The following is a 19,790-nucleotide window of genomic DNA, read 5'->3' on the forward strand; positions in this document are numbered from 1 at the left end:
CAGAAATACTACTGTCAAACAGACACAAATTGACATAAATTGACAAATTACATTTCCAATTCACATTAGGTCAAATTTCATTTCCCGTTTTTTTTGAAGCCAACTGTAGTACAGTGGGAAGCACGGAATTTCGGGCAGGAGTTTATATGTCATTAAAAAAAAACAATGTAGTCTAAGCTTTATTGTCATAAATGTCATAATAATGAATTTTGACTGAACTTCAAAATAAACTGTCACAATTATGCACAATTATTTTAGATTTTACTTACTGATTTCCGAAGATTAATAAAAGACTGTTCAGTTTTCGGAAAATCACATCACTTTTGAGGATTGATGAATGCAATTTTTCAAAATGACATGTAACGATAGTAGAAAATGAGGTTAGGTTTAGGTCTAGCACCTAAAGCCTTTTTCACATCTTATATTAGTCAAATTTTAAGTCTGCCCTAAATTCCGTCGATGGACAAATAAAACTGGGACAAAAACGACAGTCACATAAGTCGAAATTTACAAATTTGCATCGTTTAATTACGGCTTTATCACAAATAGGTTAACTTTAGTATGACATATTATATAGAGACTGACAAATATATTGACAATTCAATGATCTGATTTACATTGATTAAATTTTAAGTGTCCCAGTTTTATTTGTCCACCGACCGTACCTCCGACATAAATTTAGAAGCGTCCAGGTGCAGACGCAAGTCTGTATGACACACGTATGACAGTACAGTCGCGAGCAATAAATTTTGATCGTCAAGGTCATTCTTTGACGCAATTGAAAATGCTCCATTGTAAACAGTCGTAAATATCATAACCTTTCATCATGTTGTATGACTTTAATTGTCATTTTTTGCTCATTTTTTTGACACTTTGTTGACATGGGCATAATCAGGCAGGGGAAATTTGTGACAATCTAACCAAATTTTGAAATGACATTGACGACCAAAATTTATTGCTCGCGACAGTACACAGAATCTTGGCCACAATTGACATTTAACTAACAAATATGTGTGAACTGGCATTTTATTGAATATAACCCAACTTTTGACTCGATAATGTCATTTCCCTGTTTTTTTGATGTCACAAGAAAAACTTCAAAGTGATTTTTAATAATTATTATTATTGTCATTCATTTATGACACTAATGATTAGTTTACATCATTTTTTTTAGAAATGTCTAAAAAATGTTGGCCAAGATTCCGTGTCCGGAATAGTACCTACTGGACACTGTATTGCTTAATTGATTCCATTTCGCCACAAGCTTTCTAAAATGTGGTACGTCTTGTTAAAAATAATATTTTGAAAAATGTACCTATGGTCTGTGACGGACTCAAAAAACTGCCACACTACATTCAAATTAAAAAATGACAACTGACAACGCTCTTTAGTGGAAAAAGGCAAAAAGTAAGGTTATATTAGTATTGTCTGTGGCTGTCAGTTATGTCAGTTTGTTGCAAATTAAGCTACAACTGTTTTTTTGTCAACAGATCCTCCAAGAATGTTAGATTGGTGTTGAACTTTACTTTAAAAAAATCATCTAGTCTCTAAGCTGCGTCGAAATCCGCTGGCAAATTTTTGAGTTTGAAAACATCAATCTGTCAATTTAAATTTTGATAAAATAAATAAAGAAAAATTACCAATTGTAGTGACTTTTTATTTGACAACCTAATTCAGCAGGTGGTGGTTTTAGCAACAATAAAAGCCAGATTAAATGGGAAATGTTTTATTGATCTTTTTGAGGTTGCGAATGTTGCGATACGATAAATCTTTTGTAAATATCTTGTGGAGCAGCTGTGCGCCGCCTTCTTTGTTGACAAAACTGGAACCGCCCCGCCATCTGTCGCGTTTGTGAACAGTCGCTTCGTCCTGCGCACCTCGCACGGACATTTTAATTCCCATTTAAAAAATTCTTCGCTCACTAAGTTGTTGTGTGGAAGAGAAACAGCAAACAACACAAACAGTGCGGGGTCATATGCGCGCAAGGTGTTCGGCAAGGTGTTCAACGCAACTTTGCGGTAGTTCGTCTAGAAAACTGTCGGAAACAGGTAAACCACTTCGATGTTCTTCTCCGAACCTGCGAATTTTTTTCGTGATGATCGCGACGCTCTCCTTGTCATTTTTAATTTTGCCACAAATTAAGCAAGGCAACTTATCCGCTTTATCAATACAAGCGTGATAAGACACTTATTAAATTGTTATAATTGGAGCCACGTTTCAATTCACACGCCAATATCACCTGTTATCACCGTGCGATTACACAGTAATCCTTTTGCCGCTGGTACAGGTATGTCAATTTTTCTAACTCCGCTTTGCGAACTAATCCAAGCTTCAAATTGGCGGTGGGTCCGGTTGCTGTGGTGTCACAACCCAATAAACTCGGTGTAAAAAATGGGCAAAACAGTGCGTTTACCACTTTCTAAGTCGAGAGAGATCCATCCGATTTTAGAAAGGGGTACCTACTAGTTTGGCGCAAATCCGGTGACATTATTGTTGCACAACGTTTCCGGTGACAAGATTACCGGAACTACACGTCTATAACATCCCTAGCGTTCATGATGACCTTTAAACGAAACTCTGCCTACGTCAGACAACAATACCGGCGAAACCAAGTACCTACCTGTCAGATTTTACGTGCGGTACCACCCATATTAATGACAAACACAATTCGAACCGGTCCCACTGTACTCTTACATAATCGGTACCGCTCGAATTTTCACGAGATGACTCAGTACCTGGGTACCACCCGTAACGATCAAAGGGTGAATCGGGTTGGATAGTACCACAGGAAAAGGTCTCGACCCCGCCCTACCGACCTTCTCTTGTACAACTTGCAAATCATGTCTTCGTGGAGTACCTTCGCGTTTATCAATTTCGCAACAGTTCCAATGTCTGTTTGGAGTGGTTGTGATTTGTGAAGCAACCTCAGAGATCGTATCTTATCTTGAACAAACGGACCGAGATAAGAAAAAGAATTTTCGTGTAACCACTTCGATCAAACTTATCCAAGGCTGTTCGAGAGTGTCTCATTGTGACACCGGGACAAAGCGACTCGCAAACAGAGCACAAAAGGACAAATATTAATTGTGTCCGAGATTGAATGGTGCAAGATGTAGACACTGATACTGATAGTTCGGTGGCTCAGTTCAGTGATCCCAAACCAAGTGAAACGCGACTATCACGAAATGGTGGAAAAACTGCACGGTACAACTAGTTACACTTGACAATGACCTTTCGGTTGTTAACCACCCAAATTGCACGAATTAAATTAGCCGACAATTTGCATTTTTGCTCCGGGTTTGTAAATATAATCGCTCAATTAACCATAATGCTGTGTTACAACAAACACGATGTACAACAAATAACATCCAATTAACAGATTTCTTGTTGCAAAGATTTATTAACATTCACTCGACCACTGATTGTTTGATACGGTCGTGAAAAATGCGAATTGAAAGTGTGGGCGCATCATTACCTAGGCCTAGACCTTGGAACCACCACAACCCAACTATGATTAATTTCCAGGACCTTGAACAGATGTTCCCATATTAGTACCGCTGTTGTTACAGTTGACTCTTTCGACCGATGCCGAATTAATTCAGATGACCAACCGCATCGGTGATGCTTCACCGATCAACAAAATACAAAATTTCAATCGCACAAGAGCGCCCCCGGTGTTAAATAACGGACAGGAAGACACCGCGTTTCTGCCGCATCATTGCAACAAACATTTTCTTTCTCGAGTAAAAATATGAAAACTTCCGAGACGATCGATCCGTGACGGTTCTTTCAGTCTGACAATGACGTACATTTAAAATAGTTTGTAAAAATTGCGTTAAATTATTCCTCGAACTCACAACACCGGAACTCTCGACTCTCGAGACTCGAGAATTCTTCTGGAGCCGTTACTTTTGTGAAGAAAATTTAGTAAAGTGCTTCGCATTCCTGAAACGGTACCATTAAATTTAACGCACGTTTGGGAGTCGTAAAAAAGGAATAAAAATTATTAATTTTCTCGTCCCCCGAATGCTAACCAGCCTTATCAGCGGTACTCGTAATCTATCTAATCGACTGTTACATGGTTCAAAAATAAATCTAATAAATCTATTTCGAATTGGCGAACAGGATGTTATCGTGTCACAGGTTTAGCTTGATTGAAACTTGCATAAAACTTGTTAAATCCACTTTCTTTCCTGTCATAATAATTGCGGTACCACAGGTACTAGTTTGTCGCAATCCGTGCCAAGTCCGCGCTGGCGTATCTAGCTTCGTGAATATTCCAGTTTAAAGCATAAACCGATAATGTTATGAACCAGGTACTATCAGTACCCAGCACGTTTTGGAGGTCGCCTTAAATGTGTCAACTTAAATTAACGACGAACAAATTCCCATCGTTGCAAATGACACTTTTGACACTCACTCAAAATTGCACGTTTGAATTTTTTCCCAAAATTAACAATAGTGGATCTGTTTCAAAACTAATTGGCCAACAGCAGGCTCCGTTGCGTAAAATGCTGAATCCTGCGGTGACAATAGTGTGAACTTCATTCACGTAAGTAGAGTGGTGGTGTTATCATCGCCATTAATAGAGTTGTGCAATTGGGATTTGCAAAGAAATAATTACAGCGATCGATCAGTTTTGCGACCCACTCAGATATTGATCAGGTTTCATAATCTTTGGTCGATATGGATTTTCCTTCTTGCAATCGACAGTTGAACGTCTTCACTTGCTCTACCCACAAGTAATTTGATATTGCGCTCGACGAAAACGATGAATTAGCGTGACCGCGCACAGCTCTCCAGGTACCACAAGATTAGTAGGTCGCTGGTACCGGTACCACTCTAACTGTACCGTCATATGGTTCTTTGTGCCTAAGCTGAAAAGTGCAGTAATTTTTTTTTTGTGTATTACCGTTTCGTTATTGTTCAAACACCTTGAGCACGATTAAGATAATCTTTGAAAATAAATATGCTCAGTGTAAAGTCGTACCCGAAGCCAGATTACTGGTGTTGATTGATACAGTTTTAGAATTTTGCAAACTTCGTCCCGATTAAGGTATCATTTGGGTAGCGTCAATCAATCAAAAAATGTGTCGATGGCGTCATCGTCGCTTATCTGTGAGTGGAAGGTAAATAAAATACGTTGCGTTTCAGTCAACGATGGACACGGTCTGGGCGAGGGACCCCGTCGAGGGGTTCATCCTGGCCCAAATATCCGAGCTGTTGGTAGAGGGCGCCGAGGTGATCCCCATCAACCCCAAATTCCCCAAAAGAGTGTTGTCCTTCAGTGATGTTTTCAAAGCGCAAGAAGATGACAAAGACAAAGACTACGACGACAATTGTAAGTGTGATGCAGTAGTTCTGGTGCAGTAGTAATGGTGGTGTTTCCAGGCGAAATGGTGTTCCTGAACGAAGGCTCCCTCTTGAATAACGTCCGTGTCAGATATTATAAAAACAAGATTTACGTAAGTGTTATCTGGTGTAGTGATTGAATGATAACTATGGCGGTTCTAGACCTATGTGGCGAACATTCTGATCGCCGTCAACCCGTACAAAGACATCCCCCAGCTGTACGCCGCCCCCACAATCAAGAACTACCAAGGGAAGTCGCTGGGCCAGATGCCGCCTCACGTCTTCGCCATCGCCGACAAAGCTTTCCGAGACATGAAAGTCCTGAAGCAGTCCCAATCGATAATAGTGTCCGGAGAGTCCGGCGCCGGAAAAACCGAATCCACCAAGCACCTCCTGAAGTACTTGTGCGTGAACTGGGGTGCCCAAGCCGGTCCCATCGAACAAAAAATCCTGGACGCCAACCCAGTCCTGGAAGCTTTCGGCAACGCCAAAACCACGCGAAACAACAACAGCTCGAGATTCGGGAAGTTCATGGAGGTCCACTTCGACAAGAACTTCCACGTGGCCGGCGGCCACATCTCCCACTATCTACTCGAAAAGTCGCGGATTTGTTCGCCGCAAGGGGACGAGCGCAGCTACCACATCTTCTACATGATGATGGCCGGAAGTCCCGAAGCCCTCCGAAAGCAGTTGTCCTTGACAAAACCCGACGACTTCAACGTACGACTCTTCGACACCCGATCCCTTCTGTTCTGACCGCTCTGTTGCAGTATTTGAAATCGGGGTGCACCAGATACTTCACCAGCGCCGCCAACGAGAAGAAACTGTCTCCGAGTCAGAAGAGCGCGGACCACGTTAGCAACGGTCCTCTTCGCGACATCCTCCTGGACGACGTCCAAGACTTTCTGACTCTTGACGGTGCTCTGTCGAGACTGGGACTGAGCGATGCTGACCGCACCCAGATCTACTCGACGGTAGCGGCGGTGCTTCATCTGGGCAACGTGCAGTTCGAGGAGAATCCTGAAGACACCAGGGGGGGTTGCAGAGTGGCATCTGCTGCGACCAAGTCTCTCAATATTGCGTCAGGGCTTCTCGGAATCGACCCTACAGAGCTGAGACAAGCTCTGGAGTCGCGTGTCATGCAGAGCAGCAGAGGAGGAGTCAAAGGAACTGTCATCATGTACTTACCACTCGAAAGATGTTGCTTCAAAAAGTAATAATTTACTTGCAGGGTGCCTTTGAAGGTCTACGAGGCGAACAACGCCCGCGATGCTTTGGCCAAAGCCGTCTACAGCAACTTGTTCGACTACATCGTCAACAGAATCAACCAAAGCATTCCTTTCCAGACGTCCTGCTACTACATCGGTGTCCTCGACATTGCAGGTTTTGGTGAGTGGTGGTCGAGACCTGAAGAATCCAGTTGTACGAGTTGATCCCTTTCAGAATTCTTCACCGTCAACAGTTTCGAGCAGTTCTGCATCAACTACTGCAACGAGAAGTTGCAACAGTTCTTCAACGAGGTGATCCTCAAGTTCGAACAAGAGCTGTACAAACGCGAAGGTTTGAGTGTTCCTGAGGTCCCGTTCGTCGACAATCAAGACTGCATAGACTTAATAGAAACGAAAAATCACGGTATTCTCAATATACTTGATGAAGAATCAAAACTGCCGAAACCGTCGTACAGCCACTTCACGTCGGAGGTCCACAAGCACTGGGCCAACGAGTACAGAATAGGACTGCCGCGCTCCTCCAAACTCAAATCGCACAGAAGCTTGAGGGACGATGAAGGATTGTTGATCAAGCATTTTGCAGGAGCTGTTTGTTACCAAACCGTAAGCATTTGGACTGTCTTAGCCGATCACTTGACATCTTCACTTGCAGAAACAATTCATCGATAAAAATAATGACGCTTTGCACGCGTCCTTGGAAGGAATCGTCCAAGACAGCAAGAACAAACTGATCCAAACGCTGTTTGCCAACTCGAACGCACAAAAAGGAAAACTCACATTTATCAGTGTTGGCAACAAGTTCAAAACGCAACTGTTGGAGCTGATGGACAAACTGAGAAAAAACGTGCGACTCTTTGTCTTTCTTCTTTCCCAAAATAATTCCTCCGCTTTGTAGGGCACGAATTTCATCCGTTGCATCAAACCCAACAACAAAATGCTCGACAATCAGTTCGACGGAGCTCTGAGCTTGATGCAGTTGAAATGTCTTGGTATGACGTCAGTTTTGGAGTTGATGGAGCACGGCTACCCCAGTCGGGCGCCGTTCGCCGACTTGTACAACATGTACAAAGACCTTCTTCCTCCAGAACTGAAGAAACTCGAACCTAAGACTTTCTGCGAAGTAAAATCTTCTTCGGAAAGTTTGTACCAACTGTAAAAATCGTGTTTCAGGCGATGCTTCACAGTTTAAAACTTAAAGATAGAGACTTCAAGTTTGGCATCACTAGGGTGTTCTTCAGGCCGGGAAAGTTTGCCGAATTTGACAAGATCATGAAGTCTGATCCTGAAAACTTGAAGGCGATCATCGCCGACGTGAAGAGGTTCTTGGTGAAGTCGCGCTGGACCAAGGCAATGTTCTGCGCCCTCACTGTCATTAAATGTAAATTTGCAGAACTCAAATGGAATTTGTTCTAATGAATTGGTTTTTAGTAAAGAACAAGATAATCTACAGGAAGCGAGCTTTGATTGTTTTGCAGAAAACCATCAAGGGTTATTTGACGAGGAAAAGGCACGGACCAAGAATCAAAGCTTTGGCTAAGATTAAGGGTGTTGAGAGTAATTTGAAGAAGATGGAAAGTATTGCTGGGCAGCTGAAGAAAGATAAAGACGCAATGGCCAATGAAATCAATAAACTCAAGAACGAGATAACTGCCACTATTGACCGCATCAAGGTAAGTTTGTGGTCTGCTCGGTGTCAGAAATTTCTGACTGTTTGTACCAACAGAAAGACGATAAAATTAAACCAGCCGCTGTCGACAGTCTTTACACTCAGCTGGTTGCCAAAGTGGACCAACAAATGGGAGCGCTCCAGAAGAAGGTTCAAGACCAGAAGAACGCAGAAGAGCAGGCTAGACTGCGTAAAATACAGGAAGAAATGGAACGGGAGAAAAAACGCAAAGAGGAAGAGGAGCGCAAGTTGAGGGAGGAAGAAGAGAACAGAAAGAAGAAGGCCGAGATGGAAGCCAGACGAAAGAAAGAAGAAGAGGAACGCAAAAAACAAGTAATTTCCTTTTTCTGTTTGGCCGGGATTTGTACCTATTAATTGGTGAATTTAGGAAGAAGCGGACAGGAAAACCGCCGAACTCCTCCAAGCGCAACAAGCAAAAGACGCCATCGACGAGCGACGCTACCAGGAACAACTGGAGCAAGAAAGACAAGATCACGAACTGGCGCTGCGTCTGGCACAAGAATCCAACGGACAACTCGAAGAGAGTCCTCCGATGATACGGAAGTACGATTTAATGTTTCAGTTTGTGTTTTGTGAGAGTCCGAAGCGTTTTGTTGGTCAAGTTTTCGATGAAAACTCGACGAACGAAGCGCTCTCGAAGTTTTAGCGTTTACCATGCATTGTACATATGTATATTGTGGTGGCAGCTCAATATCAATGCTTCTTGTTTCCATGATTCAGCGGTGGAATGGATTCGGCCAGGCAGTCTTTCAAACTCAACAGGTACAACCTCACAAAGATAAATACACTAACACCACTTATTACCTAGATAAAAAAAATACTAACACCTGAGGCCGAAGTTTGTGCTAAAGAAAGTACCGGAGTTGTTAAACAAAGTTTCTTTAGCGCAATGTTTTTGCAAGTCTTAAATTTGTATGTGCCGTCAAAAAGCTTCAAGTTTTGTGTGAGTCAAACGTCTCGCAATTATTTTGTAATGTCTGGTGTCATAGTACTGGTGAACAGTTGAAATGGTACTCTTTAATTTGTCGACTTTTTGCACAAAATGTCTTCGTCATACAAATGTACATACACACCGGTACTACGTTGTAGTACCGTCATATCTGAGAATGTTTCTTCGGACAAAATTATCTCTGTTAGTACTGGCACAGTATCACTGAAGCAGTTTCGCTTCGTAAGCACCGAAGAAGTACCGTTTTTAGGTAAAAATCAGGTACTCCTCCAATGTGTCTTTGTTTAGATCTGAGGCGGTGAGAAACCAGCAGGCGGCCATGGCCAAAGGCAAGTACGACCTGACCAAGTGGAAATATTCGGAGTTGCGCGACACCATCAACACGTCGTGCGACATCGACCTGTTGGAGGCTTGCCGCCACGAGTTCCACCGCCGCCTCAAGGTGTACCACGCCTGGAAGGCCAAGAACCGCAAGCGCACCATCATGGACGAGAACGAGCGCGCCCCGCGTTCGGTGATGGAGTCGGCGGCGAGGACGCCCAGGTTGCCCCAGAAGGCCCCGGTTCTGGACAACAATACGCAGCGTTACTTCCGCATCCCGTTCGTGCGCCCCGGAGGCGATCCCAACAAGAGGGGGTGGTGGTACGCGCACTTCGACGGACAGTACGTGGCAAGACAGATAGAGCTGCATTCCGAGAAGGCCCCGATTTTGTTGGTTGCCGGTAAGATCGAATGAAACTTGCGCTGTGGAGATTTGAAGTGGGTTTGTTTAGGGAAAGACGACATGCAGATGTGCGAGCTTTCGTTGGAGGAGACAGGCTTGACCAGGAAGAGAGGTGCGGAAATTTTGGAAAATGAGTTTAACAAGGAGTGGGAGAAGCACGGAGGGACCACGTATGTCAGACCCGCAGACAGAAAACAATAATTAGACAACATTCCTTTACAGTTTAAATTAGTTAATTAAAGGGGCCTTTATCGTTTTGCAATAGTTAGCTTCACAGTATTATAAAATATACAATCATATTCTAAAGTGTAAACATTAAATTATTATTAATAAATTATTTATCGTTAAATGACGATTTATCTAACTTATCCCAAAAAATGGTCACGACATAAACAAATTTATTATTATAACCTAACTTTTACAAAACTAGTACAAACTTCTAATCTTCTTTTTCTCCCGATAGACACACTCCTTTTGAACTACAAAAAAAATTCATTATTGTAATATAAACAATTAAAGGATTTACTCACGGAAAGGATCAAAGCGAATAACTTCCAACTTATCCGCCAACCTTTCTCGTATTTTATTGAATCTGTGACCACTCACGACACTTTCCATTTCCACCATTATTCGCCTGTAAAACCATTAGTACGGCAGTTTATTCAATAATCTAATCATATTTCGTCAAATTCATAATTTAATTTTTCAAGACATAACCTCACTTTTTCAAAATGAGAAAAATGGCAAACCAACACAAAGCAGTATTTCAAAAAAACATCCAACCAAATAGAAAATTGTATTTAAAAACCCGTTCCATTGAAATTGCTTAAATTCATATTATTTTATTTCAGTGACATAACCTCACTTTTCCCTCAGGTGCAAAAATACAAGACAAACACGTCAAGCATTATTAAAAATACACAAAACTGGGCAAAAACTTTTATTTCAACTAAAAAATCATCCTACCGGATCGACTTCAATTCAAACTTACTTGCTTTTCACCCTTTTCAAAAGAATGTTAGTCAGAAACATGATTGTCTCAGTTGCCTCCAAACCACATCCAAACTGTTTGGATTCGATTTCGAAACGCAAATTCGAATCAATGTGTTCGACTAGGGCTAAAAGTTAATAATTTAGTCTAAACACAATTAATTAAAAAAATAATTAATTTCATACTCACCGTTGACAGATTGATGTGACCTTGAGAAAGGCGCATGCTTGAACCTGTTCCATTTTTGGCGCATCGCATCCTGCGAGCTCGTGTTCGTGTTCCTGCTGTTACTCCTGCTACTGTCATGATATTTCCTTGATCATAGATTCGAACAAGTTAAACAGTTCCTACAACTCGTCAATCATTAACGAGTCTCGAATTATTTTTCGCATATTTATTTATCGTCCAGAAAACCTCGAATAAAAATGAAATTCAAGGTTTTTACAGGACCCTACAACCTAAATCGAATCACGCATCCAGTATTAATTTGTTCTACTTACGTCAGCTTCCCCCATTTATTTTTTCAACAGTCCCGGAGCCATCACTTGGAAGATCCATTACTCATTCATAGCAATCTAATCGTCGCGGAGTATCACCAGTAGTGCGATTTCGCAACTTTGCAAGGTGATACGGTCAAGTTGCGAGTTCCATTATTTTTGCAAGTGTTGCAATTCGAAAAAGTCGCCTTTGTGAAGATGTCTTTCAAAAAAGTCACGCACGTCATTTTCGACATGGATGGCCTGCTAATTGGTAAATTTTTTCTCACACTTCACCTATCCCGCCTTCGATCGGCACCCTTTGTCTCATCGAATTCTGAAATACCTTCAATTCATTCATCACAGTTGAATTTCAGAATCGGAATCGGCGTATGACAAGGTGATCAACGAAATGGCGCAACCCTTTGGCAAAACCTACACCAAGGACATCAGAATCAAAATTCTGGGCACCCCTGAGATAGACACCGCGAAAATTGCGATCAGGGAGATGCAACTGCCCTACACCGTTGACAAGTTTTTGGAAATCTACAGGGGTAAAGTTAAGGCGGAGCTGCAGCATCCTCCTCTCATGCCAGGTATTTATTTGTTGTTTCTTTGAGCGAACGCGTCGTCACTTTTCCGATCAGGTGCTAGAGAACTGGTGCAACATTTGCACAAACACAACATTCCCATCGCCGTGGCCACCTCGTCTGCCCAAGACTCCATGGAACTGAAGACCCAAGACCATCAGGATCTGTTCAAGCTCTTCAGTCACATTGTCTGCGGCAGTACCGATCCCGAAGTGAAGCACGGCAAACCCGCCCCTGACATATTCCTAGTTTGTGCGTCGAGATTTCCCGACAGGCCCAAACCGGAACAGTGCTTGGTCCTCGAGGACGCCCCCAACGGGGCCCAAGGCGCCATCACTGCTGGAATGCAAGCGGTGTTGGTACCGGCGCCGGACGTCCCCGAAGAGTGCAGAAAACCGGCGACTATAGTTCTCGGTTCTTTGAGGGAATTTAAACCCGGAATGTTCGGACTCCCGGAGTTCGATTGATGGTCCCAGAGATCTAGATAATTTTCCAAAGTAGGGATCAACGATTAAGTTATTTTATTTATTGTTCCTAAGTCGGTGTCTCTTAATTAAATCCTGTACACGAGTTACTTAATAGAGAATTATTTTAATAAAATTGTTTTTCTTTGTAAAAACACTGTTCAGAGATAAAATTATTTAATCACTGATAAAACACAATTCCGCCAACATTGAACGGAATATTTCCAAGGACGGCTGAATTAAACATTTATTAAATATCGGTCTCGTCTTCGATTAATAAAAAGCTTCGCGAGAACGTACCATATTTGGAGTTTATCAGAGCGATCAGTCATTCTCGTCCGGATTAAGCTACGACAACAAGTTTTGTTCCAAGGATTGTGCCGAGTCGATTAATTAAAAAAAAATCACACGTGGAGGTTCAGTGGCGTAACTAATAAAACAGCAACGTTGCAATATTAATTAGCTTTTTCTCTTATATAGCACAATCATTTACACCTCATAAACTTTTGTTGTACGTATTAAATGTGATGCTTAATTAAGTACTTCAGTTATGATTGTTTGGGGGTATAGTACATGGAATCCAAAAATAATCTGGTGAACTCCGTCACTATGGACCTGTCCGGCAAGCTTTGGGCCACCCCGTATATCGCCATCTGCAAGAAATCAACACAATTAACGCTTTACGACATCCTGCAAAATTACTTTTCCCTCGACTGGCACATCCGGTTCCTTCAGAATCTCGGCCACGCTGTTTTGGACATCGTTCAAGAACTTATCAGCGACTCCTTGTTGAGTGTGAACGTGGGTAACGCATATGTGTATTCTTAAAATAAAATTCCCATGAGTGATATTTTTAACTCGATTGCGACATTACCCTGATGGGAACTGCAACACATTCAGATTCCACCCGAGCGTGTTCAGCGCCGAACCTAGTCTGTAAATATCGAAATCGTTGGAACCCAAGGCGACCACGCTCGTGACGGGTTGACCGAAAATAAAAATCCCTTTCATCCTCCTCAACCTGAAACGCGAGCATTAGTGGGGCGTCCCCGAGCGGTCTTTACTCTTCACCCCTTTTCGATGTATCTAGTGGTGTGAATGATGTCTCTGGTGGCTTGCACATATCCCTCTTTGCCGAAACTGAGCATGGCGGCCCAACAGACGGCGATGTTGCCCCCGGCGCGCGATCCTCCGACCGTGGGGGACCCGTACACGCCACCTGGCCAGTCGGTGGTAACAGTGTACTGGTGGTGGCGATATCTGTAAAGACAAGACTTGAGAAAAAATCGTCACGTCGGTGATCACTCCCACATTATGTCTCTGTAGAGTATGACGGACGAGCCTTTCGGGGCGAAGCCGTATTTGTGGGTGTCCGCCGATATACTGGTCACTCCTGGTAGTCTAAAGTCGCACAGCGGGACCGGATATCCGGCGTCTTCCATGAAGGCGGTCAAAAACCCGCCGAGGCAACCGTCCACGTGGACTGGTATCTTGTACTTGACCCCCAAAGCGGAGATTTGGTCGATGTCGTCCATTGTACCGTACGGAAAATTCGGCGCTGAGCCTACCAACTGACAATCGATAAGACAAGATCGTCGCCGCCCCACGAACAATTATCAATTACCATGATGGTGTTGCAATTTATGGCACGTTTCATCGCCCTTATGTTGACTTTGGTGGTGACAGGATCGACGGGCACCGATCGAACCCTGAGGCGCAAGAATTGGCCAGCCTTGTCGAACGCCGAGTGGGCGGTTGCGGGGACGACGATTTCCGGTTTGCGGATCCCTTTCGTCTCCCTCGCGTAATCCCTGTAGGCTTTGCACGCCATCAGGATGGACTCGGTCCCGCCGCTCGTCATCTACCTCACGAGATGTGTTTATGTGGAGAAGAAAGTTTGTTTTTTGGGACTTACGGTGCCGGAAGTGTTCTCGTCCCCGTGGAAGAGATTACAAGCCATTCGCACTACTTCAGCTTCCATCTTGCACAAGCCGGGGAAGAGGTCGGGATGCAAGGGGTTGGTGTAGGAGGTCATGCCGTACACCTCAGTGATCAGTCTGATCAGGTCGGGGTTGTGGTAGTAGACGGCGCCCGAGACGAGTCCACCTTTCCAGTCATAGTCTCCTGCGGAAAGCGCGATCGAGATCATTTTTACGTTTCAATTTTGTCTTTAAATCAATGTATAGTTGCATAGTTATGCAACAGCACAAATAGCAAAAATTTTGAAATCATTTTAAAAAAAAACTTTTTTTAATTGTTTTAAAATTTTTGCTAAAATTTTCAAGTGACACTTACATCACTGATAAGCATTACATGCAAAGTCATAGATAAGACATCACCTAAGTACACTGTAAACAACTCATAGTTCATTCCTCTCACCTAATTTTAAATTCTCTTTGACCAGGCTTAAAATATCTTCTTCTGAAAGTTTACCAGCTGGTAGAACTGTGGTGTATTTTAAATGTTTAGTCTTTTCAATAGTCTCTTTCTCAAAAGTTTCAGAAACTGACTGCAACTCTGCCTCTATCTTCCTTCTGATGCTTGGTATCAACTTGGCTAGTCTAAAAACAGTCTTTTTGGCCCTTTGAGTTACACCTACAACAAATTTAACAGTGAATCTCATCTTTGTGTAATCACATTTCTCACTTTCTTCCTGAGTGACAAAGTCATGCAGCCATACAAGCAACAACACAGATGTGGTTGTTAGTGTGACAATCTGCCATGGTTCCTTCCCGGCCAGACTGTTGTTGAGCCCCACTTTAATACTGGTCAAGGGATGTAATATTGCGTCCATGACTGAAACCACAAAACGTTACCGAGCTTCACCTCACGACAGTATTTCAATCAACTGGCGATAAAATGATCAGATAAGCTGCAAAAATAGTGTCCACTTCAGATACACTTACCTAAAATTGTTAAAACTTGTGGAGTGAACAACAGAATCTTGTGTAGTGTACAGCGACGAGTCAAGTTTACAACGCAACGACATAAACATTTATTATAAACATTTTTAAAGATTACAAAATATAGGTTAACTATAACAATGACATTGCACCGACTTGACGTCAATTCTGATCACGTGTGCACCAGCCGGTTTTATCAAAACATGGAAAAGTCGCCGTTTTTATTAGAATTTTCCGTAAAAAACAATAATTGTGCATTCATTATTGATAAAAAGTGCATTACGTGCTACTGGAAAACAAGTTTTATTTTCAACTTGGCGCGAAGAATTTAAAATGTTGTGTGATCATTGGTCGGAACCACGTCGGAACAGTTCAGGAGGATTCGTAATGGCGCCACTTGCCATTTATTTAAATATTTTTAAAAAAATATTTGTAATTTGCGTAAACCACGAAACATTAGCATCAAAATACAGACTTGTTATAAGTACTTATAAAATTTGTGCAGTTTTCATAAATAAATAATGGATACAAGGTAAAGCTAGACCGCTAGACGTCTTACGTCGATAAAGGCAAAAAGGCCATTAGATTATTTGCCATTAGTGAAGTTCAATTGCAAAAACATTGCAATAAAGTAAATATTTTTAAATGAAGTCGGAGATTACAAATCTTTGCAAAAAATACGAAGGAATCATCAATTTCCGGCGAAAATTACGAAGTTCTGCGTTTGGATATTATTTTCGTTAAATTTTTAATTTGTCCCAATTTTAGACTCCCGGTTTAAACCGCACCAATCCACTGATGCATTCATTTTATCAAAAAGTAAACGAATCCACTGAATCTACTGGTCATGAACCTGATGGTTCTAGGTATTTTTGGTTCCGGTTCGACCGTGCGTAAAATCGCAACCGTTATAACCTAAAAAATGCACGTGTTACAAATGTAGACTGTATTAATAGATTTATTACAGTTAGGATTATCGCGTTACAAAGTTAAGCTGAACCAACAAAAATCTGATAAATTCTCGACCTAGTCAATAAAGAAGTAAACGTAAGTAAAGAATGATGTAAGAGTGACCGCGTTTTCGTTATTAGCCGCTTCTCTCTTGCAGACAATCTCACGCCACCAAAATGCCTTCACACAATACCAAAGTTGTCAAATCTACAACAGAAGACATGTTGCTATCCCCTGCAGAAACCCCACAAGTGGAGGTTTTAGAAGAAAAAGTGAAGATGAAGAAGCAGTTGGGACTGTTGGAAGGGGTCGCGATTATTCTGGGAATAATCTTTGGATCAGGTGAGTCCTCAAAAAGCCACAATCCCAGCTGAGGTGTCACATTTCAGGAATTTTTATCTCACCAAAGGGAATAATCCAACAAGTGAGCTCAGTTGGTTTCTCTTTGGTCATATGGGTCATGTGTGGACTCCTCTCCATGATTGGAGCCCTCTGCTATGCAGAGTTGGGCACGACGATACCAAAATCGGGGGGCGACTATGCATACATTTACGAAGCGTATGGCCCTCTCCCCTCTTTTCTGTATTTATGGGCGGCAAATCTAATTTTTGTGTAAGTCAGTAAACTCCACAGACCCAGTCTAGATCATTTTATTTTAGCCCCACAACAAACGCGATCATGGGGATGACGTTTGCCGAGTACGTTATTCAGCCGTTTTTCTACCAGTGTGACTTGCCGTTAGAGGGCGCCAAATTCGTAGCCGCCGCCACAATATGTAAGTGTACAACTTGGGACAAAAAAATCTTTATGTAACGTGATGAATTCAGGTTTTCTCACCTTTTTGAATGGGTATAACGTCAAGGCCACCACTAAAATACAAAATGTGTTCATGTTTTGCAAAATTGGAGCGCTAGTCCTCGTCATCGTCACCGGCGTGGTGTGGATGGGGTTGGGGCACGTTGAGAACTTTGATAATGCGTTTGTAGGGACCACCACAAACGTGGGCAAGATTGCAAATGGGTTCTATTCAGGAATATTCTCTTACTCTGGATGGTAAAGTTGATGATTATACTTGAAAAAATACGAGTTTGTGTTATGTTTTAGGAATTATCTGAATTTCATGACAGAGGAACTGAAAAATCCTTATGTGTAAGCTCTCAAAAAATTAATTTTGCTAATTAATTAAAATTTCGTTATTGTAGAAATCTTCCAAGGGCGATTTATATTTCGTTACCACTGGTCACAATCATTTATGTCTTGGCCAATATGGCGTATCTGTCGGTGCTAACGCCTGTCGCTCTCGTGTCTTCAGATGCCATTGCTGTGGTATTTACCACTTACACATTTCTGTTTTTTTGTTTCTCAATCCCAATTTTTAGACATTTGCTAACAACGTGTTGGGCCAAGGGGCGTGGATAATCCCCGTGATGGTCGCCATATCAGCGTTTGGCGGTCTCAGTGTTCATATCATGACTTCCTCTAGAATGTTGTATGTTGGTGCCAGAAATGGTCACTTTCCCGCCATGCTGTCGCATTTGAATGTCAATAAGATGACACCAATGCCCTCTTTAGTTTTCCTAGTAAGTCTGATCACACCATCGCCGGAACCAATGTTGTTTATAATTTTTTTAGAACATTCTGTCTCTCTTCATGCTTCTTATGAGTGACATCCACACTCTCATCACCTACTGCACCATTGTAGAATCTTTCTTCATGATGCTGTCAGTATCTGGATTACTTTATTTGAGGTGGAAGAAGCCTGACATAATGAGACCCATCAAAGTGAACATTATTTTTCCTATTCTTTTTGTCCTTATTTGTTTGTTCCTAATTATTTTTCCTTGTTTTGATACCCCTCTCGTTGTGGGAATTGGTGCGTTGATCACGTTGTCAGGAATGCCTGTTTACTACTTTGGAGTTGTAGACCAATATAAGCCTTTAGTTTACCAAAACGTGATGGGTATGTAATGTACTATAATTTACCTTGGAAAAAAAACATGTTTTTTTTAATTTTTAGGTAAACTAACAGAGATATGCCAAAAAATCTTTGTTGCTGCTCATGAAGATGAAGATGTGGAAGAATAAGAGTTTCTCAAGTGTTGTTGTGCTAGTATTATTTTTATTTATAATATTTATTGATCACCTGAGCTTCATCACCATATTTTTACATGCATTTTTAGCCATATTCATTTTTTTAGCAGGAGCAGTAATTTTAATAGTTTTTACCAAACACAGAAAGCAGGATCTCTTTTATTTTGTTGGATACTTGTATACTGTGATTTTTAACTTTTAATGCTGTTGTACATTTTGTATGACATCACTAATTTATAAATAAGAATTTTTTGACTTTACCACATTTTTTTTTACATTTTCTCCCAAGGGGTTGATAATTTTACATCAAGGAATGTATTTACACTTTTACACTGTCTTCTACACCTAAATTACAATATTGATGACACTTTTATCAATTTATATTTACAACATCTCATCTGGATTAAACATTCCCTGCAAGATACCAAAAATGTGAATAATACAAAATTAAATTTATTATATTTACCTTTGCGCGTCGCAAAATTGAGTCCTTACTGGCATCATAAGGATGATCCTTTGAAGGAATTTCCAAAACAGCAGGTATGGGCGACGAGTGACCATCTATAACATGCCTGATCATCTCAGCAATGTTCTGATTGATCAAAATAATATCAATATCATCCCTCTTGATAAAGCGTTTGAAGCACTCCTCAATCTCGCTGACGGCGGTGCCTTTATCCACCACCAAGAAGTTGGGGTGGCGATTTTTGTTGATTTCTCCAACTCCACCCAACAAGAATCCAACACAAGTGTCCTAAAACAACTTCTAAAACAGGCTAACTGGCAAAATTTTATGCAGTACCTCGTCTCCGATCACGGAAATCAGTTTTCCTTTCATAGCAGCGTGTAAGGCCATCGTGACACAAATATTCCGCCCTCAAATTTCAATAAAATAAATTTAAAGTCCGTCACCTGACCACTGAAGCACCTGACACACAGATGACAGTTGACAGCCAGGACTGTCAACCTGACAGAGTGAGAGAAGGGCACCGTTACGTGCGCGCAAAAGAGAAGGGAAATCGAAATGTATTGGTGGTCTTATTAGACAGTGATCGCGATAGGGAAGGGAATGAGTGCGAGAGAGAGTTGCTTTAAAATAATAACCTAAAAATTAACACAACAATAATTTAAAAATTTAAGGTGAGTTTTATGTTTTCCGTGTGGCGTCGCAAATCTGTTGTTGTAGATGCCCAATTCAAAATCGACAAATATCAAAGACGCCAAAGAAACTTTCCAAGCGCTGATGGAGATATCTCAGTTGCTGTGTACAGGGTTGGACCCGGAAGCTCTATCAATATGTGTAAGACTGTGTGAGGCAGGTATCAATCCTGAAGTTCTCGCCACGGTTGTGAAAGAATTGCAGAAAGAAGTGGCAACTTTTAA

General features: G+C 41.7%; 6 protein-coding genes and 2 long non-coding RNA genes across 13 annotated transcripts; 4 read left to right on the forward strand and 4 right to left on the reverse strand.

Moving 5' to 3' along the window:
* The first annotated feature begins 508 nt into the window (after positions 1 to 508).
* Positions 509 to 1,644, forward strand: LOC138135177 (uncharacterized). The gene is made up of 2 exons (XR_011160890.1): positions 509 to 1,407; positions 1,491 to 1,644. It is a non-coding gene; the product is annotated as an uncharacterized lncRNA (long non-coding RNA).
* A 66-nt stretch (positions 1,645 to 1,710) lies between these two features.
* On the reverse strand, positions 1,711 to 3,791 carry LOC138135172 (uncharacterized). The gene is made up of 2 exons (XR_011160883.1): positions 2,621 to 3,791; positions 1,711 to 2,563 (listed from the first exon to the last, which is right to left on the reverse strand). It is a non-coding gene; the product is annotated as an uncharacterized lncRNA (long non-coding RNA).
* Positions 1,892 to 10,290, forward strand: jar (Myosin heavy chain 95F jaguar). Of its 4 annotated transcripts, none has more exons than XM_069053819.1 (16): positions 1,892 to 2,048; positions 5,155 to 5,341; positions 5,392 to 5,465; positions 5,515 to 6,072; positions 6,123 to 6,532; positions 6,584 to 6,741; positions 6,796 to 7,184; positions 7,234 to 7,425; positions 7,477 to 7,701; positions 7,752 to 7,959; positions 8,010 to 8,251; positions 8,305 to 8,580; positions 8,636 to 8,811; positions 8,989 to 9,030; positions 9,506 to 9,939; positions 9,991 to 10,290. In XM_069053819.1, exons 2-16 carry the CDS (start codon positions 5,161 to 5,163, stop codon positions 10,140 to 10,142), a joined length of 3,717 nt encoding a protein of 1,238 aa, XP_068909920.1. In that variant the 5' UTR covers positions 1,892 to 2,048; positions 5,155 to 5,160; the 3' UTR covers positions 10,143 to 10,290. The 4 variants fall into 4 exon arrangements, with proteins under 4 accessions (XP_068909920.1, XP_068909923.1, XP_068909921.1 ...); XM_069053820.1 differs by lacking the exon at positions 1,892 to 2,048 and adding an exon at positions 2,132 to 2,287; XM_069053821.1 differs by lacking the exon at positions 1,892 to 2,048 and adding an exon at positions 4,402 to 4,552.
* Positions 10,291 to 10,322: 32 nt separating this feature from the next.
* On the reverse strand, positions 10,323 to 11,370 carry mRpL33 (mitochondrial ribosomal protein L33). 2 transcript variants are annotated; one of them, XM_069053837.1, is made up of 4 exons: positions 11,122 to 11,370; positions 10,933 to 11,059; positions 10,472 to 10,575; positions 10,323 to 10,420 (listed from the first exon to the last, which is right to left on the reverse strand). In XM_069053837.1, the coding sequence occupies exons 1-4, from the start codon at positions 11,183 to 11,185 to the stop codon at positions 10,368 to 10,370; spliced, it is 348 nt and encodes a 115-aa protein (XP_068909938.1). In that variant the 5' UTR covers positions 11,186 to 11,370; the 3' UTR covers positions 10,323 to 10,367. The 2 variants fall into 2 exon arrangements, with proteins under 2 accessions (XP_068909938.1, XP_068909939.1); XM_069053838.1 differs by having other exon boundaries at positions 10,933 to 11,079; positions 11,122 to 11,254.
* Positions 11,371 to 11,482: 112 nt separating this feature from the next.
* On the forward strand, positions 11,483 to 12,598 carry LOC138135165 (pseudouridine-5'-phosphatase-like). Of its 2 annotated transcripts, none has more exons than XM_069053833.1 (3): positions 11,483 to 11,682; positions 11,786 to 12,004; positions 12,056 to 12,598. In XM_069053833.1, exons 1-3 carry the CDS (start codon positions 11,628 to 11,630, stop codon positions 12,463 to 12,465), a joined length of 684 nt encoding a protein of 227 aa, XP_068909934.1. In that variant the 5' UTR covers positions 11,483 to 11,627; the 3' UTR covers positions 12,466 to 12,598. The 2 variants fall into 2 exon arrangements, with proteins under 2 accessions (XP_068909934.1, XP_068909935.1); XM_069053834.1 differs by having other exon boundaries at positions 11,488 to 11,682; positions 11,775 to 12,004.
* Positions 12,599 to 12,909: 311 nt separating this feature from the next.
* On the reverse strand, positions 12,910 to 15,512 carry Sply (Sphingosine-1-phosphate lyase). Its single transcript, XM_069053831.1, has 10 exons — positions 15,369 to 15,512; positions 15,109 to 15,258; positions 14,842 to 15,057; positions 14,378 to 14,586; positions 14,087 to 14,323; positions 13,774 to 14,033; positions 13,534 to 13,722; positions 13,337 to 13,483; positions 13,165 to 13,285; positions 12,910 to 13,115 (listed from the first exon to the last, which is right to left on the reverse strand). Exons 2-10 carry the CDS (start codon positions 15,254 to 15,256, stop codon positions 13,011 to 13,013), a joined length of 1,632 nt encoding a protein of 543 aa, XP_068909932.1. The 5' UTR covers positions 15,257 to 15,258; positions 15,369 to 15,512; the 3' UTR covers positions 12,910 to 13,010.
* A 319-nt stretch (positions 15,513 to 15,831) lies between these two features.
* On the forward strand, positions 15,832 to 18,667 carry gb (genderblind). The gene is made up of 10 exons (XM_069053832.1): positions 15,832 to 16,412; positions 16,474 to 16,658; positions 16,706 to 16,928; positions 16,976 to 17,091; positions 17,144 to 17,369; positions 17,421 to 17,465; positions 17,519 to 17,642; positions 17,696 to 17,896; positions 17,949 to 18,276; positions 18,334 to 18,667. The coding sequence occupies exons 2-10, from the start codon at positions 16,493 to 16,495 to the stop codon at positions 18,399 to 18,401; spliced, it is 1,497 nt and encodes a 498-aa protein (XP_068909933.1). The 5' UTR covers positions 15,832 to 16,412; positions 16,474 to 16,492; the 3' UTR covers positions 18,402 to 18,667.
* Positions 18,551 to 19,370, reverse strand: Vha14-1 (V-type proton ATPase subunit Vha14-1). The gene is made up of 3 exons (XM_069053836.1): positions 19,210 to 19,370; positions 18,874 to 19,161; positions 18,551 to 18,821 (listed from the first exon to the last, which is right to left on the reverse strand). The coding sequence occupies exons 1-3, from the start codon at positions 19,261 to 19,263 to the stop codon at positions 18,792 to 18,794; spliced, it is 372 nt and encodes a 123-aa protein (XP_068909937.1). The 5' UTR covers positions 19,264 to 19,370; the 3' UTR covers positions 18,551 to 18,791.
* Positions 19,371 to 19,790: the final 420 nt, after the last annotated feature.

This window comes from Tenebrio molitor, chromosome 7, assembly GCF_963966145.1.
Source record: "Tenebrio molitor chromosome 7, icTenMoli1.1, whole genome shotgun sequence".
NCBI lineage: Eukaryota > Metazoa > Arthropoda > Insecta > Coleoptera > Tenebrionidae > Tenebrio > Tenebrio molitor.

What these genes read in the sequence shown, in the direction of transcription:
- jar (XM_069053819.1), top strand. Translation starts at nt 5,161, where the DNA reads ATGGACACGGTCTGGGCGAGGGACCCCGTCGAGGGGTTCATCCTGGCC. An exon ending in GAGCTGTTTGTTACCAAACC is followed by an intron (nt 7,185 to 7,233) that starts GTAAGCATTTGG and finishes CTTCACTTGCAG; the next exon opens with AAACAATTCATCGATAAAAA. An exon ending in AGTCCTCCGATGATACGGAA is followed by an intron (nt 8,812 to 8,988) that starts GTACGATTTAAT and finishes TCCATGATTCAG; the next exon opens with CGGTGGAATGGATTCGGCCA.
- mRpL33 (XM_069053837.1), bottom strand. Translation starts at nt 11,185, where the DNA reads ATGCGCCAAAAATGGAACAGGTTCAAGCATGCGCCTTTCTCAAGGTCA. An exon ending in GTCACATCAATCTGTCAACG is followed by an intron (nt 11,060 to 11,121) that starts GTGAGTATGAAA and finishes ATTAACTTTTAG; the next exon opens with CCCTAGTCGAACACATTGAT. An exon ending in TTGAAAAGGGTGAAAAGCAA is followed by an intron (nt 10,576 to 10,932) that starts GTAAGTTTGAAT and finishes ATGGTTTTACAG; the next exon opens with GCGAATAATGGTGGAAATGG.
- LOC138135165 (XM_069053833.1), top strand. Translation starts at nt 11,628, where the DNA reads ATGTCTTTCAAAAAAGTCACGCACGTCATTTTCGACATGGATGGCCTG. An exon ending in CATGGATGGCCTGCTAATTG is followed by an intron (nt 11,683 to 11,785) that starts GTAAATTTTTTC and finishes GTTGAATTTCAG; the next exon opens with AATCGGAATCGGCGTATGAC. An exon ending in GCATCCTCCTCTCATGCCAG is followed by an intron (nt 12,005 to 12,055) that starts GTATTTATTTGT and finishes TTTTCCGATCAG; the next exon opens with GTGCTAGAGAACTGGTGCAA.
- Sply (XM_069053831.1), bottom strand. Translation starts at nt 15,256, where the DNA reads ATGGACGCAATATTACATCCCTTGACCAGTATTAAAGTGGGGCTCAAC. An exon ending in ACGAGAACACTTCCGGCACC is followed by an intron (nt 14,324 to 14,377) that starts GTAAGTCCCAAA and finishes CTCGTGAGGTAG; the next exon opens with ATGACGAGCGGCGGGACCGA. An exon ending in GTGTTGCAGTTCCCATCAGG is followed by an intron (nt 13,286 to 13,336) that starts GTAATGTCGCAA and finishes TTTTATTTTAAG; the next exon opens with AATACACATATGCGTTACCC.
- gb (XM_069053832.1), top strand. Translation starts at nt 16,493, where the DNA reads ATGCCTTCACACAATACCAAAGTTGTCAAATCTACAACAGAAGACATG. An exon ending in CGTAGCCGCCGCCACAATAT is followed by an intron (nt 17,092 to 17,143) that starts GTAAGTGTACAA and finishes TGATGAATTCAG; the next exon opens with GTTTTCTCACCTTTTTGAAT. An exon ending in TGCCCTCTTTAGTTTTCCTA is followed by an intron (nt 17,897 to 17,948) that starts GTAAGTCTGATC and finishes TAATTTTTTTAG; the next exon opens with AACATTCTGTCTCTCTTCAT.
- Vha14-1 (XM_069053836.1), bottom strand. Translation starts at nt 19,263, where the DNA reads ATGGCCTTACACGCTGCTATGAAAGGAAAACTGATTTCCGTGATCGGA. An exon ending in TTTCCGTGATCGGAGACGAG is followed by an intron (nt 19,162 to 19,209) that starts GTACTGCATAAA and finishes AAGTTGTTTTAG; the next exon opens with GACACTTGTGTTGGATTCTT. An exon ending in CAATTTTGCGACGCGCAAAG is followed by an intron (nt 18,822 to 18,873) that starts GTAAATATAATA and finishes GGTATCTTGCAG; the next exon opens with GGAATGTTTAATCCAGATGA.